General features: G+C 38.3%; 1 protein-coding gene across 2 annotated transcripts; it reads right to left on the reverse strand.

Annotated features, from left to right (window-relative positions):
• LOC112503368 (serine/threonine-protein kinase Nek5) lies at nucleotides 1-19,509 on the reverse strand. 2 transcript variants are annotated; one of them, XM_025107421.1, is made up of 15 exons: nucleotides 19,307-19,509; nucleotides 19,122-19,225; nucleotides 18,957-19,023; nucleotides 18,763-18,828; nucleotides 18,600-18,646; nucleotides 18,476-18,521; nucleotides 18,220-18,300; nucleotides 18,097-18,139; nucleotides 17,952-18,001; nucleotides 17,380-17,461; nucleotides 16,991-17,040; nucleotides 13,030-13,103; nucleotides 2,692-2,743; nucleotides 1,980-2,609; nucleotides 1-1,742 (listed from the first exon to the last, which is right to left on the reverse strand). In XM_025107421.1, exons 2-15 carry the CDS (start codon nucleotides 19,217-19,219, stop codon nucleotides 225-227), a joined length of 2,904 nt encoding a protein of 967 aa, XP_024963189.1. In that variant the 5' UTR covers nucleotides 19,220-19,225; nucleotides 19,307-19,509; the 3' UTR covers nucleotides 1-224. The 2 variants fall into 2 exon arrangements, with proteins under 2 accessions (XP_024963189.1, XP_024963188.1); XM_025107420.1 differs by having other exon boundaries at nucleotides 19,122-19,509.
• Between the last annotated feature and the right edge of the window lie 846 nt (nucleotides 19,510-20,355).

Consider the following 20,355-nt stretch of genomic DNA (forward strand, 5'->3'; position numbering starts at 1 on the left):
CAAAAGTTGGTACTCATACATTTCAGGTAATAAATTGAGAAATTATTCTGTTTGTAATGCCGATATATACAAGATAACACTATGAAAGAATTAAGGATGACAGTGGAAAAGTTGAATGAAAAATATCAAATAGAGGGCAACTTGTTTTTTCAAGTAAAGTTGATAGAAACAATAAATGAGACACTATAAAACAATAGGAGACAGTGTACCTGTGAGAAGATGGTTTACAAACTCCGATTAGAGTCATCAATCATCATCCCTTTAAGGCTTCTTGCTAACCAGATAGCAGTCTCTCTTGGGGAGACTTTATCTTTGCCAAAAGGTCTAAGAACTACTGCCAGTTCTTGCAGCCTATTCTGTTGAAGCAAATCCGCGGACAATTCAAGAAGTCCTTCAAGTGCCTCTGCCCTTTGCCTAGTAGATGTGATATCTAAACTTTCCTTCACTGGTGGCATCTCTTCCTGAATTTCTGGTGGGTTTGGCTTTACTTGCTCTGAAGAATAAGTTGTCTGAATCTGAGAGCTTTCTTTACTACACGGACTATCAGGAACCTCTGATTTCACACTCATTTCAGATCTATCTGACGGTTCAAGAGATCCTCTTGGAGAGGCAAAGGTTTTTTCGGGCTCATCTCTTACCATATTCATTAGCTTCCCTACCTCCAGATTTTTTTCAACACTTTCAACCAAAAACTGCTCATTTCCAACACGAAAGCTACTGTGATGTATCACATGAATCACATCACCAAAAGCTGCTGGTGGGAGCTGCGGAGGAGCCAGTTTTTCAATCGTCGGATTTTGTAAAGCTGATATCCCATCTGACAGCATATTCATTTGACTAGCTGAAACAGGAACAATGGAAGAAGTAGTATCTGCTGCTACATGTGAAACAAATTCTTTGACAGTGAATTTGTCATCACCTGCAGATACAGAATCAGTGTTTGATGGAGAAATTGCATCACAACCACTTTCCAGGATACATGGAAATAAGACATCTGAGGCTACGTTTGAGCGTGATATCTCATCAGCAACTTTAGAATCAAGACTTTTATTGTCATCTCCAATTCTTCCATGAAATAGACTTTGAGGTATCTTCCTCTGATGGGATGAAATATCTGAGGAGCTAGGTGCTTGTGAATGAGAACTTCCGGTTAGATTTGGTTGCTCGTGCATGGGACATACAAGTTCAGTCGATGTTGATTCATCATCACAAGGTTCAAATCCTTGAATAGAAGCTGAAGATGCTACTGAATTGCAGCTATATATCTGTTTCTCTCTAGGAACTCCCACTCTGGACTCCTGTATGATCTTTGAAACAAGTTTTTGCTGAGCATTTGTGTGCTCAGTATCACGAATGATTGGACCAGGAGTCTGAATTGACCCACAAGGACCGGTAGTCCTTCCAGGAGTCTGAATCAAATCATTGCTGTTTATCATTCCAGGAGCCTGACTCAACTCACTAAGACCTTTTGTCCTTCCTGGAATCTGAGATGTTGTGCCCGGGACTATCATCGTCACAGGATTCTGAATTGGTTCGACCTTTTTACTAATGTTTACATTATCAGGAGCATCGATGTCTAGTTGCTTAATCCTTCCTGGGAATGATGGTCTTCTGAGAAGACTGGGTGGGGTTTGTAGTCTCGGATTTGCAGGAAGGCCATCTTCCATACATCTAGCAGGGCCAGAGGGTGGATTCCCCTCTTGCCTAGGTTTACTCTTGGAAGATGCGTCAATGACGGGTAGCTGCACAGATAACTAGCTCATCAGTCATCCATAAACAAACCAAACAAGCCTAGTATATCCCACCCAGAGGTGGGGTCTAGGAGCAGTAAGATGCACGCAGACCTAACCTATACCTCAAAAGTGTAGAGCAGCTATTTCCTTGAACACCCCTGACTTATGAACGGTGTGCGAAGAGAGAAATGGATATAAAATAGTTACAGGGTAAGAAGGAAATTATTAGAGAATGAAGAGTTGTACCTGATACTTCAAGGAATTTGATCCGTGAGTTCTCTTCCTTGGCTCAACATTGCTCTTCTCCGGTGGTGTTTCAGGGCTAGCCTTCCACCCAGGATACACAGCAGTTGGTTTGGGCAATTTACTTGGTGTTTCCGTGTCAGTATGTTGGGTAGTCTTCAAACGGCCACCTCGCATTGGTGAACTGTTTTCCCTAATTTTTCCTTCTTTCATAGCCATCTTGGTATGTTTGACAGATTTCACTTGCTTAGCTTCAATATTTGATTTTGGTTCATTTAGTATCGTTTTAGCCACCTCTTGCTCGTCCATTTTGACGGCACACGCGTCAATTTCATCATGTTCAGTACCTTCTAGAAATGGATCAATCCCATGCTCATCATCTCCAGAAACCGTATTAGTAATAGTGGCTCTATGGTCACACGTGCAAGTACCAGTCTGAATGTTTTTCTCACTTGATATGACACTATCCTTGTCACTGAAAGAACTGTTACTACTTTGGCTTTCAGATCTCCTTTTTCTTATATCATGAGCGCTATTAAGGGGCTTTGAAGGTGAAGTAATATGAAGACCAATTGAAGATCGATATTGTTCAACATACGGCTGCAGATATGGATGTTTTAGGATTTCAGATGCCTAACGAAGTCAAAATAAGATAAGTTAGAATGATAAACAGATGATCTTAGTAACTGATGGATGAAATGAAGAAAAGGCTTACAGTGGGACGATGTTCTGGGTTCTTACGGAGCATTAATTTAATAAGGATTTTTCTGGAAAATGGAAAAAGAGAGAACTAGTGTTACTCCAGAAGTAATATTTTGAATTGGTGTCAAGACTCTGCTCCTTTGCACATATATATACAACTATTCTACATAGCTTTATCTTGTATTATAAATTCAATAAAAATATTGATTGCAGACGATAAATAGATACTTCACTCGGTGAACAGCAAGGAAGACAGAAAGGAAACCAGTTTTCATTCATGTTGTAATGATTTTTGCCAACCAGTTTTTACTAACAAGGAAATGTGTAGAAAGGCACCACGATGGTTTATTATAAAACAAACTTGATCACTTCCATCAACATATTAAGGTACATGCTTAACAAAATGAATCTAAAAGCTTTAAGAGAATGATAGTAGGTGCAAGCTTAATCGTATATTTCACTCTTATGAAAAATATGATACAAGGAACCCTATTAATAACCAAGCTACCACCTAGAAAAAAGGAAACTAAGAAATAGACCATAACTAGGAGACCCTTTAAAAAATAATTACGTAATAAGGCGACTCCTAATCCAGACCTGATTGATCCAAATACCCCTTATTCTAGACCTAATCGATATCCTAATATCGTTTACACTCCCCTCAAGCTGAATGATACAGATTGTACAGTCCAAGTTTGTGAACAAACTTTTCAAAGTCGGGTTTGAATAAGGCTTTTGTGAGAACGTCCGCTGTTTGTGAGAAGTAGAAATGTATTCTACTGAAATGACCTGTGCACCAATCTTCTCTTTGATATAATGTCTACCCATCCTTACATGCTTAGTACGATCATGATGAACAGGATTTAGACAAATTCCTATGGCGGACTTGTCACAAAAAATACTGATAGGTCTTTTGAATTGGGTACCCAGTTCTTCAAGAAGTATCTCTAGCCATAATGCCTCATCTACTCCTCGGGATAACGATCTAATTTCAGCTTCTGCACTACTCTTAGCCACTAGAGGCTCTTTTTTGCTCCTCCAAGTGACTAAATTTCCCATTACAAAACTACAGTAGCTCGATGGATCTACTATCTTTGGGTGAACAGTTCCAAGAAGCATCCATGAAAACATCAATTGTATTGTTCCCTTCATTTCTCCTGAAGAATAGTCCGTTACCTGGGGTTCCCTTTAGATACCGTAGGATCCTATACACTGCCCCCATATGTGTTGTAGTAGGTGAGTGCATAAATTGGCTTACACGACTGACGGGGAAAGCAATATCTGGTCGGGTGTAAGAAAAGTAGATTAATTTTCCCACTTAACCTTTGATACCGTCCTTTGTCAACCGGTTGATCATCACTGCAATCTCCCAGTTGTTCGTTAGCATTCATAGGAGTCTCAACCGGTTTGCTTCCCAACATCCCAGTTTCTTTTAGTAGATCCAGTATATATTTTCTTTGAGTTCAGAGTTTCTTGCGATCTCCATACCCAAGAAGTAACGCAACTGACCAAGATCCTTCATTTCAAATTCTTTGGCCAGGCTTTGGTTCTTCAAAATCTGAATTACGGAGAAAACACTGCATCTCTTTGGACAAATGAGAGTATCCAACAAAATTATGAATGGGATGTTTAGTGCATGATCTGGAACCTTTTCTTAAAGCAATTGGAACATTAAGACTATCATTCTAATGGTTAGAACTCGTACCTAATTTCAAGTCAGATGGACAACAGGATCCTCAGGATCTTTATTTTCTACTTCAACAACCTTTTTTCTTCTAGAATAAATCTGCTCTAATTGTTCTGTAGAATTCTTTGTTTATTTCACATATCTCAAAAGAGGGAGGTACAAAGGTTATATATACACAAAGAATATGAGAAGAAAAGGAAAGGATTCCGAAGATATTCACAGCAGCAAATTACAAATGAGATATTACCCATAATCTTCAATTCCTATTTTACAATGATATCAAGTATCTTCAAAGATATTGAGCATCTTAACATCTATGCTCCAGCTTGTTACAAATAAAAGAGATTCGCGAACCACGTAATGCTCTGGTAAAGACATCAACAAGTTGTCTTCATGTTCGAACAAAGGGAGTTGAGATGATTCCATCTTCTAGTTTTTCACGAGTGAAATGGCAGTCAACCTCGATGTGTTTTGTTCTTTCATGAAACAAGAGATTGTTTGCAATGTGGATAGTCGCCTCATTATCACAATATAGGTTCATTGGTTTAGATTGAGCAAACACAATTTCACCTAGCAGATTAGGCAACCATATCAGCTCGCAAGTGGTTTGGGCCATAGCCCTGTATTCAGATTCAACACTTGACCAGGAAATGACATTATGTTTCTTGCTTTTCCATGAAACTAGATTCCCTCCAACCAACACACAATAGTCTGTTGTAGACCGCCTAGTAGTAGGATCCCCATTATAGTCGGCATCTATGAACCCTTCTATGACATGATGACCATGATTTTGATAAAGGATACCAAGACCAGAAGCACCCTTTAGGTATTTTAGTATATGCCTAACAACGTCCCAATATGGAGTTCTCAGAGATGACATAAACTGACTTACTACTATCACTGGAAAAGCGATGTCAGGACGTGTAATCGTCAAGTAGTTTAGCTTTCCCACGATTCTTTTGTACTTTTTTGGATCCTCAAGTAGATCTCTATCGTCCGCTTTCAATTTCATATTTGGAATCATTGGGGTCTCACAAGGTTTTGTTTCAATCATACCATTGTCATTCAATATATCCAAACAATATTTCCATTGAGACAAACATATCCCTTTCACGAGATACTTCAATTCCCAAGAAGTATATTAAAGGACCTAGGTCCTTTGTTTGAAACCGAGATGTAAGGAAATCTTTTAGCTTCTTGATCCCAGTCTTATCACACCTAATAATCACAATGTCATCAACGTATACCACTAGTAGAATACATCCGAAAGATGATGAAGTAAAGAACACAGAATGATCATAAGAGCTCCTCTATAAGCCAAACTCGGTCACTACGGCATTAAACCGTCCAAACCAAGCACGAGGGAATTGCTTTAAACCATACAATGATTTACGCAGTTTACAGACTCTACCACTCCCCCTGAGCAACAAACCAAGATGGTTGCTCCATATAGACTTCCTCATGTAAATCACCAAGCAAGAAGGCATTTTTCACATTTAGTTGGTGTGGTACCTAGTCGTAAGCAGCGACTAATGAAACAAACAGACGGATGGAGGGTACCTTAGCCACAGGAGAAAATGTCTCGTGGTAGTCGACCCCATAAGTCTGAGCATATCCTTTGGCTACCAATCGGGTTTTCAGACGAGCCACATATCCATCTGGATTAACTTTCACAGTGAATACCCATTTACAGCCAATTGCCTTACCAAATCCATGTATCATTATGATCGAGAGCATTCATCTCATCAATCATAGCATCCCACCATCCAGGATGGGCTAAAGCTTCACCAACCGTTTTAGGAACAGATAAAGAATCAAGTGTAGAGATCAAAGGACGAGAATGTGAAGAAAGTTTATCATAGGTAACAACAGAAGAAATAGGGTAAGTACATGAGCACTTACCTTTTTGAAGAGCAATGGGAACATCAAGATCAAAACCTATGTATCGGAAGGTGGTGGATCACTCGAATCAAGAGGATCGTCTTTATGCAGATCTGCAGACGATGATGAAGATGGTGTTTGGTCGGGATCTGATGTAGGTCGTTGCCACCTATTATATACATGAACTATCGGTGGTTTAGTAGGATTTTGGGTCTGTGTCGAGTCGGATGGGGTAGTAGACTCAAGAATGGCATACACCAACAAATCATCACTATCTCTTGGGTTGCAAGGAGCAGACATAAGAAAAAAGGGTATAATCTCATGGAATGTAACGTCTCATGATACAATGTATCGATTAAGCATGGGGGAAAAACACTTGCACCCTTTTTGAAGTTGAGAGTAAGCAAGAAAGACACATTTCAGCTTTGGATACAACTTAGTTATGTGAGGCCGGGTATCGCGGACAAAATAGGAACTACCAAAGATCTTTGGATCGACACAAAAAAATGATTTTATAGGAAACAAAATTGGGAAAGGACTTTTACCATCCAAGACAGCGGAAGGCATTCGGTTGATAAGAAAACAAGCGGTAGCAAACGCATCAGCCTAAAAGACTTTAGAAACATTCATGTGAAATAATAGAGCCCAAGCCACCTCTAGGAGATGACGATTCTTTTGTTCCGCAACCCTATTTTGGGTTGGTGTGTCAACACAGGAAGACTCATGAAGAATGCCATTTTGAATCATTTATGATTGAAATGTTTAGGACAAATATTCTTTTGCATTATCACTACGAAGAGTTTGAATAAAGACTTTAAACTGGGTTTTAATCTCAGCATAGAGTGAACAAAAATGTGTGAATACCTCAGATCGATTTTTCATAAAGTAAAGCCAAGTAGTGCGAGAGTAATCATCAACAAACTTAACAAAATACTTAAACCAAGTTTTGAAGTAACAGGACATGGTCCCCAAACATCAGAATGGACTAACTCAAATGGGGATGAGGTCCGCTTATTCCAGACTCTAGGACTTAAATGAATACGCTGATGTTTGGCAAACTGACACTGTAGAGAAGGTAAATAAGAAAACTCAAGACACATCTTCTTCAGATTCTGTAAAGATGGATGACCTAATCGACAATGAACTTCAAGTGGAGACGATGAGTTGGAACAAGTCAATGAATAAGGTACTTGATGTTCAAATATGTATAGGCCATCAGTCTCCCGCCCTCTACCAATAATCCTCTTCGTCGACAAAGACAAAAATCAAGAAAGAATGAGACAACAATTTAAAGCACGGGCAATTTTGCCGACTGATAACAAATCGAACGAGAAATTAAGTAGCCTCAATATGGAAGATAACGATACAGACGAGGTAAGATTGATGGTGCCAGAACCAAGGACATGTGTGGTAGACCCGTCGGCAATTGTGACATGTGATGGGGATTTGCGTTTATTGAAATTAGAAAAGATGGTGGGATTATCTGTCATGTGATCTGAAGCACCTGAATCAATGACCCATTTGGAGGCAAAAGATAATAGGCATGTACTAGAGTACCTGTCTCAGCAAATGCAGCAGTCGGAACAGTGGAATTCTCAGTCCCTAAAAGTCAAGCATATTCTTTTGCGGGTATAGTAATAGTACTATCTGAGGCAGAGGCAACGTGCGTTGATGAACTCCTCGGATGTCTTGGCCAAAAACTTCTTACATGTGTGCTTGGTGTAACCTAACTCATGGCAGTAGTAACACTCACATCATCAGAATCTGGAATAGTAGCCTGTGAGTCAGTTGTTCGGTCACTTAGCCACCTCTAGAGCCACCACGGTGACCCCCAGGAAATCCTCCTCGATAGCCACCACGAAATCCCCCTCGACCAACCAGGGCACTGTTGTAATCACAAATTTGAGAAGCCTGAAGATTCTCATTCCTAAGAACACGGGCAAATGTTTCTTGAAGATAAGAAATAGCAGATTCATTCAAGAACTAAAATCTGATAAAGTCAAGTTCTGGAAACTGATAACAACCACTTGTTCCCTCTGAGTCTGCATGGCTTTGACATCAGCACTTAATGGAAAAAGAGAGTTAAGCTCCTCATACACTTTCTTGAACTCCATGACATACGTAGTGAGTGATCGGTGCTGTTGTTTTCCACGATGAAAGGACTTACAAACACTATAGATTCGAGAGATGTTACTTTGTCCAGAATACAAAAAATCAAGATAATCCATAAGTTCCTTCACATATTCACAGTGACTAACCAGAGACGAAACAAAAGGCTCAATAGTGTTTATAATCAAGTACAAACGAGCATCACTTTGGAACCATGAATCAAAACTGTTACCTTTAGGAGGATCCGATGTGAGATGAGAAGCCATTCCCATGCTCCGGAAATAGATACGAATAGTTTTGCTCCACTCAAAGTAGTTTGAGAGATTAAGCTTGTTGTCGGTGAGCTTAACATTTACTGGAAGCATCTCGGGTACACGTAAACTACTGTTACTGTCAGATGTATTGTCTTCTCCGGTCATCTTCCAATAAATCACGAACCAGAAGAGAGAACGTAGAACTTAGGATGAAGGATAGCAAACCAGAAAGCGAATGACGCACTCACAAGGTGCTAAATAGCCAACGAACAGAGATGAGGATAATCGCACTCACAGGATGACAAAGAAATCGACGAGCAGAAAACTTCCGACCCAAGGAAACTTGTTGATCAAGAAAAAAAAAAGATGAACAAAAATTTCGATCCAAGAAAAAAAACGTACCAAAAAATTTCGATCTGCGAAACTAGGGATTGTTACAAAGCCGAGCTCTGATACCATGTAGAATCTTTGTTTATTTCACATATCTCAAAAGAGAGAGGTACAAAGGCTATATATACATAAGGAATATGAGAAGAAAAGGAAAGGATTCCTAAGATATTCACAGCAGCAAATTACAAGGAGATATTACCCATAATCTCCAATTCCTATTTTACAATGATATCGAGTATCTTTAAGGATATTGAGTATCTTAACATGTTCAAAATTAGTCTCAGGTTTGGTAGTATTCTGGTGAAGGGTGTGATAACTCTAGGTTTTCTTGATTTTTGGGATTTTCTAGGTTAAGTATTTGGATATTTGGTGATTGCAGGGATGTTGGGATGACAGGTTCCCAACTTAGCTGATTTTCCACAACAATCGGGGACAGGACTCTCCCCCTGAACCGGATTTGTGGTGAAATAAGGTTGGTCTTCTATAAAGGAAACAACTTTTGAGATGAAATAGTGATGCTTGGTTGGTGAATAGCATTGATAGCCCTTTTGGGTAGAAGAGCATCCGACAAACACACACTTATGGGATTTTAAGTTAAGTTTACTTTGGTTTGGTGAGTGATTATGGATAAATGTCGTGCAACTGAAAACCCTAAATTCGAGTTCAGTGAAGAATCGTGCAACCAAAAACACCTTGTAAGCACAGTTAGGGGTGTTTCATGACTGAGAACTCTGGATGGCATTCTATTGACAAGAAAGCATGAGGTTAGGATTGCATCCTCCCAATATTGGTGTGGAGTGTTTGACTAAAACATTAGAGCCCTAGAAACCCTTAAGAGATGTCTGTTTTTGCGTTCAAATACATCATTTTGCTAAGGGGTATTCACATACGAACTTTGATGAATAATGTCATGAGTTTAGGTAAATGTATTTAAAGCAGAGTTAAAATATTTTGTGCAATTATCGGATTGTAGTACCTGAATAGGTGCTCCAAATTGGGTTTTAATCATTTGATAAAAGGTTTCAAACACAACACAAGTTTTAAAAGGTAAACCCAACTCATACATGAATGATAATCTATGAAAAACCACCTTTTACTAATCAAAGACGTTACACGAGAAGGACCCCAAATATCACTATGAACAAGAGCAAAAGGTTTCGACGCAGAATACAGTGAAGGGGTATATGAAGTTTTGGCGCGTTTTGCTAGTTGAGAACTCTCAGTGAAAATTATAGAGGGTTTAAATAGACTAGGAAATAAATGCCTAAGGTATGAAAAACTTAGGGTGAACAAGGCGCGATGAAGTAGGAGAATTTTTTGTTGTTTGGAGTTGCTATCTACTTGGCACCATGAATTTGGATGAAGTTGCAGGTAGTAATAGAGACCCGAGTATTCCTAGGCACGTTCAATCATCCGGCCCGATGTCGAGTCCTGAAACAAAAAATAGATGTGTCAAATATGGCTTTGCATTGGTTTGCAGTTGTCAGTTTGTTAACAGATACTAGGTTGCATGCAAACTGTGGTTCGTGAAGAACGTTATCTACTCAGAATTCTGGGCTGAGGATAATGAACCCGATTACCAGTATTGGGGAAAGGGTACCATCGGGGATTCGGACCATCCGTGGAGTGCAAAAAGTGGTATGAGAACAAAAACAACTTATCCCGTCATGTGGTCGGAGCTCCTGAGTCGATAATCCAGGGTCTTGAGTTTGTAAGGGTTCTGACCAGAGAAGGAAACCATGGCAATACCTGTATGCGCTGTGGGGTTGCCTGATAACAACTTCTCGAGCTATTCAAGTTGAGCTGGTGAGACTGACTGTGGTTGACCTGTGGTGGGAGCTGCAGCGGAGGCTTTTCCATCAGTCAGGTTTCTTTGTCTTTGAGGTACCCAATCTGCTTGCTTTCCATGGAGCTTCTAGCATGTCTTTGGCGTGGTATGGGCTTTGGCAGTGATCACACCATTGAGAATTGCAGCGGGTTTTTTTTTATCCACATCCTTGGACGCCATTGCTGAAGATTCCGGTGTGTTTTCTTGTTTGTTGAACATGGTCAGTCGTCTGGTTTCTTCCCTATGAATTTCACCAAAGATATCGTCAATGTTGGGAAGGAGTTTTTCGGGAGGAGTCGACCTCTTACCTCATGGTAGGAAGGTTAAGTCGCAAGAAAGTCGTAGATTCTCTCCCGTGCAACTAGTCGACGGTAGGTTAAAGCATCCTCAGTGTCAAACCAAGTTGGTTTGATGAATAGATTGAGTTCTTGCCAAACTCTTTTCAGAGATGTATAATAGGTTATAATCAATCCTTCTTCATATTGAATCTGAAGGCTCGAGTCCTCAGAGAGAACATCTAGGATGAGTCTTCCAAGTCGGAATAAGCCCGTTCTACTGCATCCCATATAGCTTTAGCCATAGTGTACAAAAGGTAAATTTCTACAATTGAATCCTCCATTGAGTTGATTAGCCATTGTCATGACCATTGAGTTCTGAGAAGTAGAATAGGTAGGATCGGTTTCCTTGGGGTTGAGGGAGAAAACCATTCAGAAAGCCGATTTTTCCTTTTCAACGAATCATCATTTAGATAGATCGCGACCATGGCAGAAAATTGTGACCGTTCAGTTTGAATGACGTGATTTGCAATGGGGCAGAAAAATCTGGTATTGTAGGGTTGGTTCGGTTGTTATTGGTTTCTGATACGTCTAATTGTGCTTCAGAAACAAAGGCATTGCCGAGATCCATATTGAGAGTATTGTTCACGACAGAAACAATGTTCACACCAGAGTTCTTTAAGAAAAAAGAATCGAGAAAAGAAGGATAGAGAAAAAAAATCAAAGCCTCTTAGACATCCGGTACCATAAAAGCTTTGAGAGAATTATAGTAGGTGGAAGCTTAATCGTATATTTCACTCTTATGAAAAACAAAATACAAGGAAACCTATTAATAACCAAGCTACCACGGTACCACCTAAGAAAAAGGAAACTAAGAAACAGACTATAACTAGGAGACCCTTTTTAAAATATTTACATAATAAGGGAACTCCGAATTCAGAGCTGATTGATCCCAATACCCCTTTTCCTAGACCTAATCGATATCCTAATATCCTATATCGTTTACAGAATCACAATAGCAAACAATATTGTCTATCCAACCCTAAACTTGTGATCACCGTGCATTTAACCACTGGATATCTTGGAAAGATAGTGAGAAAAAAGTTGTGTTCATCATTGTTATCAGCTCTATGACAACGGTATTAGTTTAGCCACTACACTATCAAGTAGTATAATGTGTTGATCACCCTACTACTAAAATTATGTACTTGGCCATGGCAACTTACTTTTCAACCACTTCTTACATATCAATCCTATTTTCCGGCCAAAGGGTGGGAAAAAAATGATTGCACCATGAGGTGAAGTGGTGAAAGAAATAATTTTAGTACTAGAGAGTCGAAAAATGTTGACAAAATAGCACAAAGAACAAGTATAGATTTATCCAACAAACATCTTTTTAATTTCAAAGCGTCCCATATGTGCAGTTTGTCCCAAGTTTAAACATATCAATGATGCAGCACAAGAAAACTAAACATAGAACATTAAAGGTAGGACTAGCCTTTTGATACAAATGCTATCAATTTGGGATGGCAGAATGATTTCTGTCTTTAACTATTAGCTGCTTTAATAATTGCCTAATTACATCTTTATATCTTCTTTGAAATATAAAAACCGCATGTAATATCCTTTACAAAGACATCATTACCATCATATACGAAGTGTTCTTGAAACAGTGACACCGTCTTTGCTTCTCTTGACAGTCATAAAAGGTCACTTGATTTCTATTAGTGAAGAGACTGACCAATTTCTTAATTGACTAGCACTTGCCAAATCATCCAACATGTTAAATGCACAAGTAAGCTCAATCAGATTTATCAGTAATCTAGATGAAAGTGAAAACACTAGTGACCAAACAAATAGATAACATAAAAGCAGCATACTAAAGATATAGCTTGTTATCACAAAGCATGATAACCATTTGACTTACAGGGATGGAGAATAGCAAGGAGGCAATGGACCAATACAGGATCTGTTTATTTTACTTATCAGTCCGGCCATGTCCTGAAACCAATATACAATGCAACAGAAAACTAAATTATCTGAAGAGAATCAAGAATCTATCTACAGATAGCTGAAAATATTACTTTGCAATAGTAGTACTAGTATTCAAATGCAGTGCAAAACAACTATAAATGTAAAGCAGTTTCAAGGCAACAAAGCCATGAAACCTTGATGAGATGGTTTTTAAATAAAAGACTCAATAAGCACAAATGTAATACTTAATTTGCATCCTGGAACCTTCACTAATGAGGGGAAAAGGACAACTAAAGGCAAACAAACTACATCAGATGAAAATTGCATTGTTATATCCTGGAACTTTGACAAACACATGATGCAATTTTGTATCCTGGAACTTTCATAGGCCGAATCTTTCCCTTGGCTGTGGTTTCTCTCTGGTTTGTACAAATTAAAAAAAATAACTAACGTAACTGACCATTCAACCAACACAGTTGGCAAGAGAAACTAGACACTCGAATAAAAATAAAAATGTGTAACTACTCTAACCAGTAATTGTCTTCAATAAGCAAGTAGATAATAATAGAATAAAATAAAGATACATGCATAAATATATTATTCTGTAACTTTCAATGCACTGAAGCTCAAGCTAAATATTCACCCCCACTGGTCCACCAGTATGTGGGTTTGCTTATATTGCCATCACAGTTGACGGAAGACGTGGAATTGATCGTTGAGCCTAAGGCAGTGTTAGTAGTGCGACACCTATATTGCGATCATAGTTGACAGAAGACATGAAACTGGTAGCTGAGCCTAAGGCAGTGTTAGCAGTGCGACAGAACAAAGTACTGATCAACTAGAGGGATTTGGACGAATTTGAGGCCTCTTGGAAGGAATTTACTCCTATCAATGATCAGTTTCCAGATTTCCAACTTATGGACAAGGTGGCTCTTGCGAGGTGGGTATTGGTCAACCCGTTGTGTGATTCACTTTCGTGTAGAAAGAAATAATAGGTAGTATAAGTAAGCATAATTCGGTAATTGTTGAGGATCTATGAATATAGAAATACATGGTAGAGTTGATGGGAGAGGATATGTGATAATTGTCTTGTGGCTTTGCCATCGAGAGACCTCTAGCAATCTCAAAATGCTGGAAATTTTGAACTAAATGCTATAAAAAATCTTCTGACCAAGCTCCTTCCATTGACCCGTTTTTTTTAATTAACCTGGATATCCAACCCGCTATGCAAGCCGACTAATCTCAGGGCGACCACCCGCTTCGCGGATAGCCCGGAGTCACCACATTTGAACCTCCGTGGCCAGTCCACAAGGGGAAATACTGTCAGAAATTATCCGACCAAGTTCCTTCTGTTGACCAACCTTTTCCCAGATCGATTAGTGTTATCAGCCAACCTAGTGCCCATAAAGGCCAATGAGTCTCGTCCAACATATACCTTCATCTAAGTACCCACTGGGACCTCTAAGACGCCAACACTCCTTTGACTAAGAGCTTGTGGGACATGCACAAAGTGAGATCCCAACGCATGATCTCATTCATTAATGATGTAGAGTCTAAACAAACACACTCTTATAATTTTATTTGTCAAAACACCTGCTAACTTAAGCATCAAAGTCTTTTCCATAGAGAACCCCCATTCCCCGGGCCTTTCAAGGTGCAAGTACCATTTTGCCGAATTTTGGTCAATAATAGTTCATTCTCATAGCTCGATGTTCCAGGAGGGTTGAGTAATTTCTTTCGGCATCAATAGGTTTAGAAAAATAATAAATGAGATAGGTTTCAAGAGCTTTGCACCAAAGAACACCAACATCACTTGACCATGGCAACTAAGATAACACAAGGCATCTTACCCATCAAGGATAATTGTTTCACACAATCAAAGAAAAAGCTATTAGCTACTTCTATATTTTTATTCAATCATCTAGTAATCATTTTTCAGAATTACCATCTGCAATGAAGCTAAAGACTAGCATAGAAAAACAAATAGTTGTTCTAACAATAAAGCTAAAGCAGAAAGCTAAACATAAAAAGTAGTCCCAACGATTATCCTAAATAATTAGGAAAATCAATAACTTCCCTAACAAACAACCAAAATATTGTTAGGAAATTATCACAATAATAAGTAGATTAAAGCCAGAAATGATGGCAAAACTACAATTTGCGCAAATCTTGTAAATCTACTCTCTCATGATCCTAAACTTTTGATAAAATGACAGTTCATTCACTATTTCGCCCTATGTGAGGTGCTATGCTGTTATATCGGTCAGAATACGAAATATCGGTCAGGACCGATATTCGATATATCGGTTATATCGGTGATATATCGGAAATATCGGTTAACATAATATTTCTTAGAATTATATATATATAATATGCATTAATTAGAGTTTAAAAATATAGTTTCAAAATTAAAACATCACATCATCTAAAGTGTTCAAAAACAAGCTAATCGCAAGCAATAGGTTCGGCATCCGAGTCAAAAGTCGAGGCTGGAGCAGAAAACTGAAGTCGAGGCTGGAGCTGTCGATTGAGCAGAAAACTCAGGGAGTCACCAAGGACCTCGAGGCTGGAGCTGTTGCTGTTGCTGACTTGCTGTCGATCGCGATTTTTACAGCATAGTTGCTGACTTGATGTCGATTGCTGACTTGCTGTTGTTGCTGTCGGTCGATTACTCGTTCGTTCGTGAAAAGATGAATTGTGAACTGAAGTCGAGTCGCAAAGATGAAAAGAAAGGGAATGGAAGCGAAGCAGACCGTTGGCGTGAAGGAGATGGTGGCCAGTTTTTTGAGACCTAACTTATCCAAAAAATCTAAGCCCATAAAATAAGAGAAGCCCAATAAATCTAAGCCCCTAAAATAAGAGAAGCCCAAAAAATTGTACCCTATAAAATATCGAGATATCGGTCGATATTTACTACAAAATATCGCTACATATCGGGAAAATATCTGACAATATCGCCGATATTATCGGGAACGATATTTTGGGCGATATTTAGGAAGCGATATTTTTCTTCCGGCCGATATACGATATATCGCCGATATATCGACGATATATCGCGATTTTTACAGCATAGGTGAGGTGTTGCACTAGTATCTATATAGGTCTTCATATTCAACATAATACCATGGTAAGATGAATATGCCAATAAATAAAGCATAAAACAGACCCTTAACAGAAAAAAAAGATACTAGAGGAAAAAATAAGGAATTTTCTGATAGGCCCAGTGACAATTGTCAAGAAATCTTGAGGTCCATATCTTCCTCTCTTACTCTCCACTACCAAGATACTCACATTTTCGATATAATTCTAATAGAGACTTACTTTCATGGAGTAGAGTAACATCTAATCGAATAATGTTTGAAATATGGCCTACATCAGGCGATCCTAACTAAAAAAAGACAGAGAAATGTTTTATCAAATTTACCACTATATTTCTCAAAGTCATCCATATTGTCTTTTTCTTTCCTTTCTAGACAAGTCCTTTAACTGGTAAAAATTTTAGGATTCATGAAGATGAACTTGGCGCAGTCAATCCCTATAAAAAGAAGAGAACATAAAAGAAGGTGGTATATACAGCGTCAACGTTTTAACTTTAACATTATTTTCGCGTTTATGCAGCCTGATGCTATATGTCTTCAGCCTTGGTTAAAACAATTACTTAATGTGGCTCACCACAAAGAAGATCAAAACTTTTGCTACAGAGGCTCTTGATGTCTTAACTAGTATGAAAGGAAGGGTTGAAAAGGTTCAAAAATATGCAGTATATAAATCAAATATAAGAGACAATGGCATATTTCCATCAAACAATTACAAAGAGACCCATCAGATTAAGGCCTTCAGATAATCAGCAGCACTTAAGCCTCTTGAGAACAGAGGCAGACATAGAGAAAGTAAACTGGTTCAAGAGGACTTACAAAAGCTTTAAATGCTGGCCGGTGAGCAGCCATCTCATACATACAGCAACCTAATTAACGTAGAAAAAATATTGCACACAAGTATAAGTAGAAAATGGAAATAATAAACATGTGGCTTGAAGTCTAGGCTCGAGTTTAAGGGTGGTCACTCCATGAAATCATCGTACAGACTGAGCACAAGGTAAATCAGGAACTTTACAAGCCACATCATGAGATGAACTATGTACTTATATCCATTTAAGATAGAAGCATGTGATGACAACAAGGGCTTTGCATCACCAGTTGCTGTTTGGTACACGACAAGGAAAAAGATCTAACTCGGCTCAAGGGAATGGCCTAGATTATACATTATCTATGCTCTGAAAATATAATAACTGAAAATCAAATACCTAGGGACCATATATCCGATTTGAAGCCATAAGGAATATCTGCAAGGAGTTCAGGACACATGTAATTTGGTGTCCCAACCACCTGGAATAAAGTAATTAAGTGTATATGAGCTAACAAGTTGCAATCAGTAACTATTAATCATATTCCTGCCCCAGAATAAATACAAAAATTTCCTGCTTGGGATATACCAAAGTAAATATGACACTGCCAATTCTTGACAATGTTTAAGTAAAAAAGTTTATCTATTTGCCCTTCAGTAACCATTACAAAGCATTGGTAGCATCAATGTAGGTTCACAAATGTTAAGGGATATTTTATATATTGTGCTATGAGAAACACTTCTGTTAGACAAAAGTCAACTAATGAATTTATTATGGCATAGGGGGATTACTATGTTGTTAATATGCATATATGAATCTATGTAGAGGTACAAATGTATGTATACATTTACATATACATACAAGTGTACGAAACTTGATCTATGGCTTGTCATATTTCATAAGCATGTAATTCAATTGGATATAGATAGACAATGGTGGAGAAGCACATATATATAATATAAAGAACGTACCGAAGAAGCCAAGTCATCAGCCTTCAAAGTCTTAGCAAGTCCAAAGTCCCCTAAATCAAAAGAAAATTTACTCAAATATAATTAATTGTTGCCTCAAATTAAAAGGGTAAAACAATATCTACTGAAGAAAACAGTTATAAATCACCTAGACGAACATCTTGATCTTTCGTAAGGAAAATGTTCGAACACTGGAGATATAATGCTAGAAGGATCAGTTAAAAGGGATTAAAAAACAAAATTTAAGCATCAAAAATATATTATTACATACTTTCAAGTCCCTGTGTAGAACATAATTCGAATGCAAATATTCAACAGCCAATAATATCTGAGTAAACCACTTGCAGAGTTTCTGTAAGGCCAAGATTATCAAGAGTCAGAATTCTGGTGAGTTTCACCATGGGGTCTAGAGCAAGCACGTAGGAAATGATTAAAACATGGAAGATGGAACAAGGATAATGAGTCATTTATGAAAAAGTTAAACTCCGTCTCATACATGAAAAAGAATGAGTATGTAAAGGTCATACCTCCTCCGGGAAGTATTGCCCAGTTGATTTTTTCATCAATTCAGCTCTGCTCATGAGTGCCTTTATTAGCCAGGTGAAACCTACGATATGATTAACATACAATTGGAGGGAACTAGAGACTTACATGTCGCCACCTTCGCAGTATCCGGTAACAATGCAAACATAGCAACCCTACATCCGATGATAGAGTGGCCCAATCAAGGAAAAAGTTGCAACTCAACAAATCTCAGATCAAATAACATTAAACTAATAGGATCCAGGAATCTCCAATAAGACTTGTATCTAACCTTCTCAACCCACGCTTCCTTGAACTCAACAATATACGGGTGCTGAATCCGCGCAATTAGAGCCATCTAAACATCAAATGCATTTAGATAAGTTGACACTCATTTTCATTCAAATAAATGTACAACAATCACGAACAAGCTTTAAAGATGGCCTAATAAGAAGTCAACATAGGTACAAATATCAAGGAAATAACCTCTTGATGGGCAGATCTTCTGCAACGTTCAGTCTGTCTAGCAAGACGAATCTTCTTTAAAACATACCTGCATTGTTAAAAAAACATAAAGATCGAATTAACATCAAACTCAAATACATAAGATAAGAGACTACATATATATACAGTGTAAAACAAGATTGATACTTGGTTTTTTCCAATTTATGATTAACGAGAATGGCGGCACCAAAAGCACCCCGGCCGATTTGCTCCATCATCTCATACTGATCCATTTTTGACTCCATCACTCCCTGATCCAATGCTCTATTATTTATCTCAACGATACTATTGGGTATCAGACTCACATGACTTATTTCAACAAACTTGAGTACAATTTGCAGAAAGCGAGAATGCCCTAATAATCATCGCATCTGCTGCCTGCTATGAGTAGTTGGATTCATTTTTGGGGGAGATGGCGATGAATTAGGTTTACTATCCTGCTTAAACTGAGTTTAGATCGAAGAAGAACACCCAGATGTTGGTATCAGATTCGGATCAGGTCAAAATTTTGCCTTTAATAGCACTCGAATTAAGTGTAGAGTCAAAATAAAGCACTCCATACAAGAACGAGGGAAATATACTTTGACCACCTGAGTCACACAACCTTGCAACAAAGAGTAGATTACATTTGGGAAATTTGAGTTTTTATGTTTAATGATGTCGTAAATAACAAAAATATGTTCAGCGACAAATAATGTCTAAATTTTAGTTTTTTTAACGGGTCTCAATAGGAACATCAATTTTTGATTGCTCCTAGATATTTTTTTATTAAACATACTCACCTACAAAACACTAATGGGTTGTTTACCAAATACTTGTCCGGTAAATGTTTATCTGTAAAATTTAACACTATTATTTACGTACTAGGTAAGATTTTAATCCACCAAAACGACATCGTATCAACAATTTACCCGGTAAGCGCTTACCGTGGTAAGAGTCGTCGCCCTCACTTACCGGGTAAGATTCATGGTCCTTGTTTCGCTCTTACCGGGTAAGATTTTTGGTCCTTACCATATTCATCCGGTAAGATAACATGACTTGGTAAGCATTTACCCGGATAAATATTTGGTAAACAGCCCTTAAACATGATTAATAGTCGTTTCTCATAGACAAACATTGGGCAATAGTTATTCCTCTTTATCAAGAACCCAATGTTTGCATACCCACGTTTCCATGTAAGATTAGGAGGTCATGGAAGAAGGTTAATTCAATTGTTTTTGTGTTCTATTGTGGGCACTTACAAAGCTTCAGTACTTATTTTCTTATCCGAATGAGGGAATCACAAAATCCTTGTGTATTGATGGGACGATTAAAGTGTACAAACTGCTTGGTTGACCCCCCCCCCCCCTTGTTTTCTTTTTCGAACTATATGAGCAAAGCT

The sequence above is a fragment of the Cynara cardunculus genome, unplaced genomic scaffold (genome assembly GCF_001531365.2).
Source record: "Cynara cardunculus var. scolymus isolate 2C unplaced genomic scaffold, CcrdV1 Un_Scaffold_2936, whole genome shotgun sequence".
Lineage (NCBI taxonomy): Eukaryota > Viridiplantae > Streptophyta > Magnoliopsida > Asterales > Asteraceae > Cynara > Cynara cardunculus.

Bases quoted from the DNA above. Each gene is read 5' to 3' on its own strand.
- LOC112503368 (XM_025107421.1), bottom strand. From the start codon at position 19,219: ATGGAGTCAAAAATGGATCAGTATGAGATGATGGAGCAAATCGGCCGG. The intron at 18,647-18,762 runs GTTAGATACAAG...CATCGGATGTAG, and splicing joins AGGAAGCGTGGGTTGAGAAG to GGTTGCTATGTTTGCATTGT. The intron at 17,462-17,951 runs GTACGTTCTTTA...ACTTTATTCCAG, and splicing joins CTGATGACTTGGCTTCTTCG to GTGGTTGGGACACCAAATTA.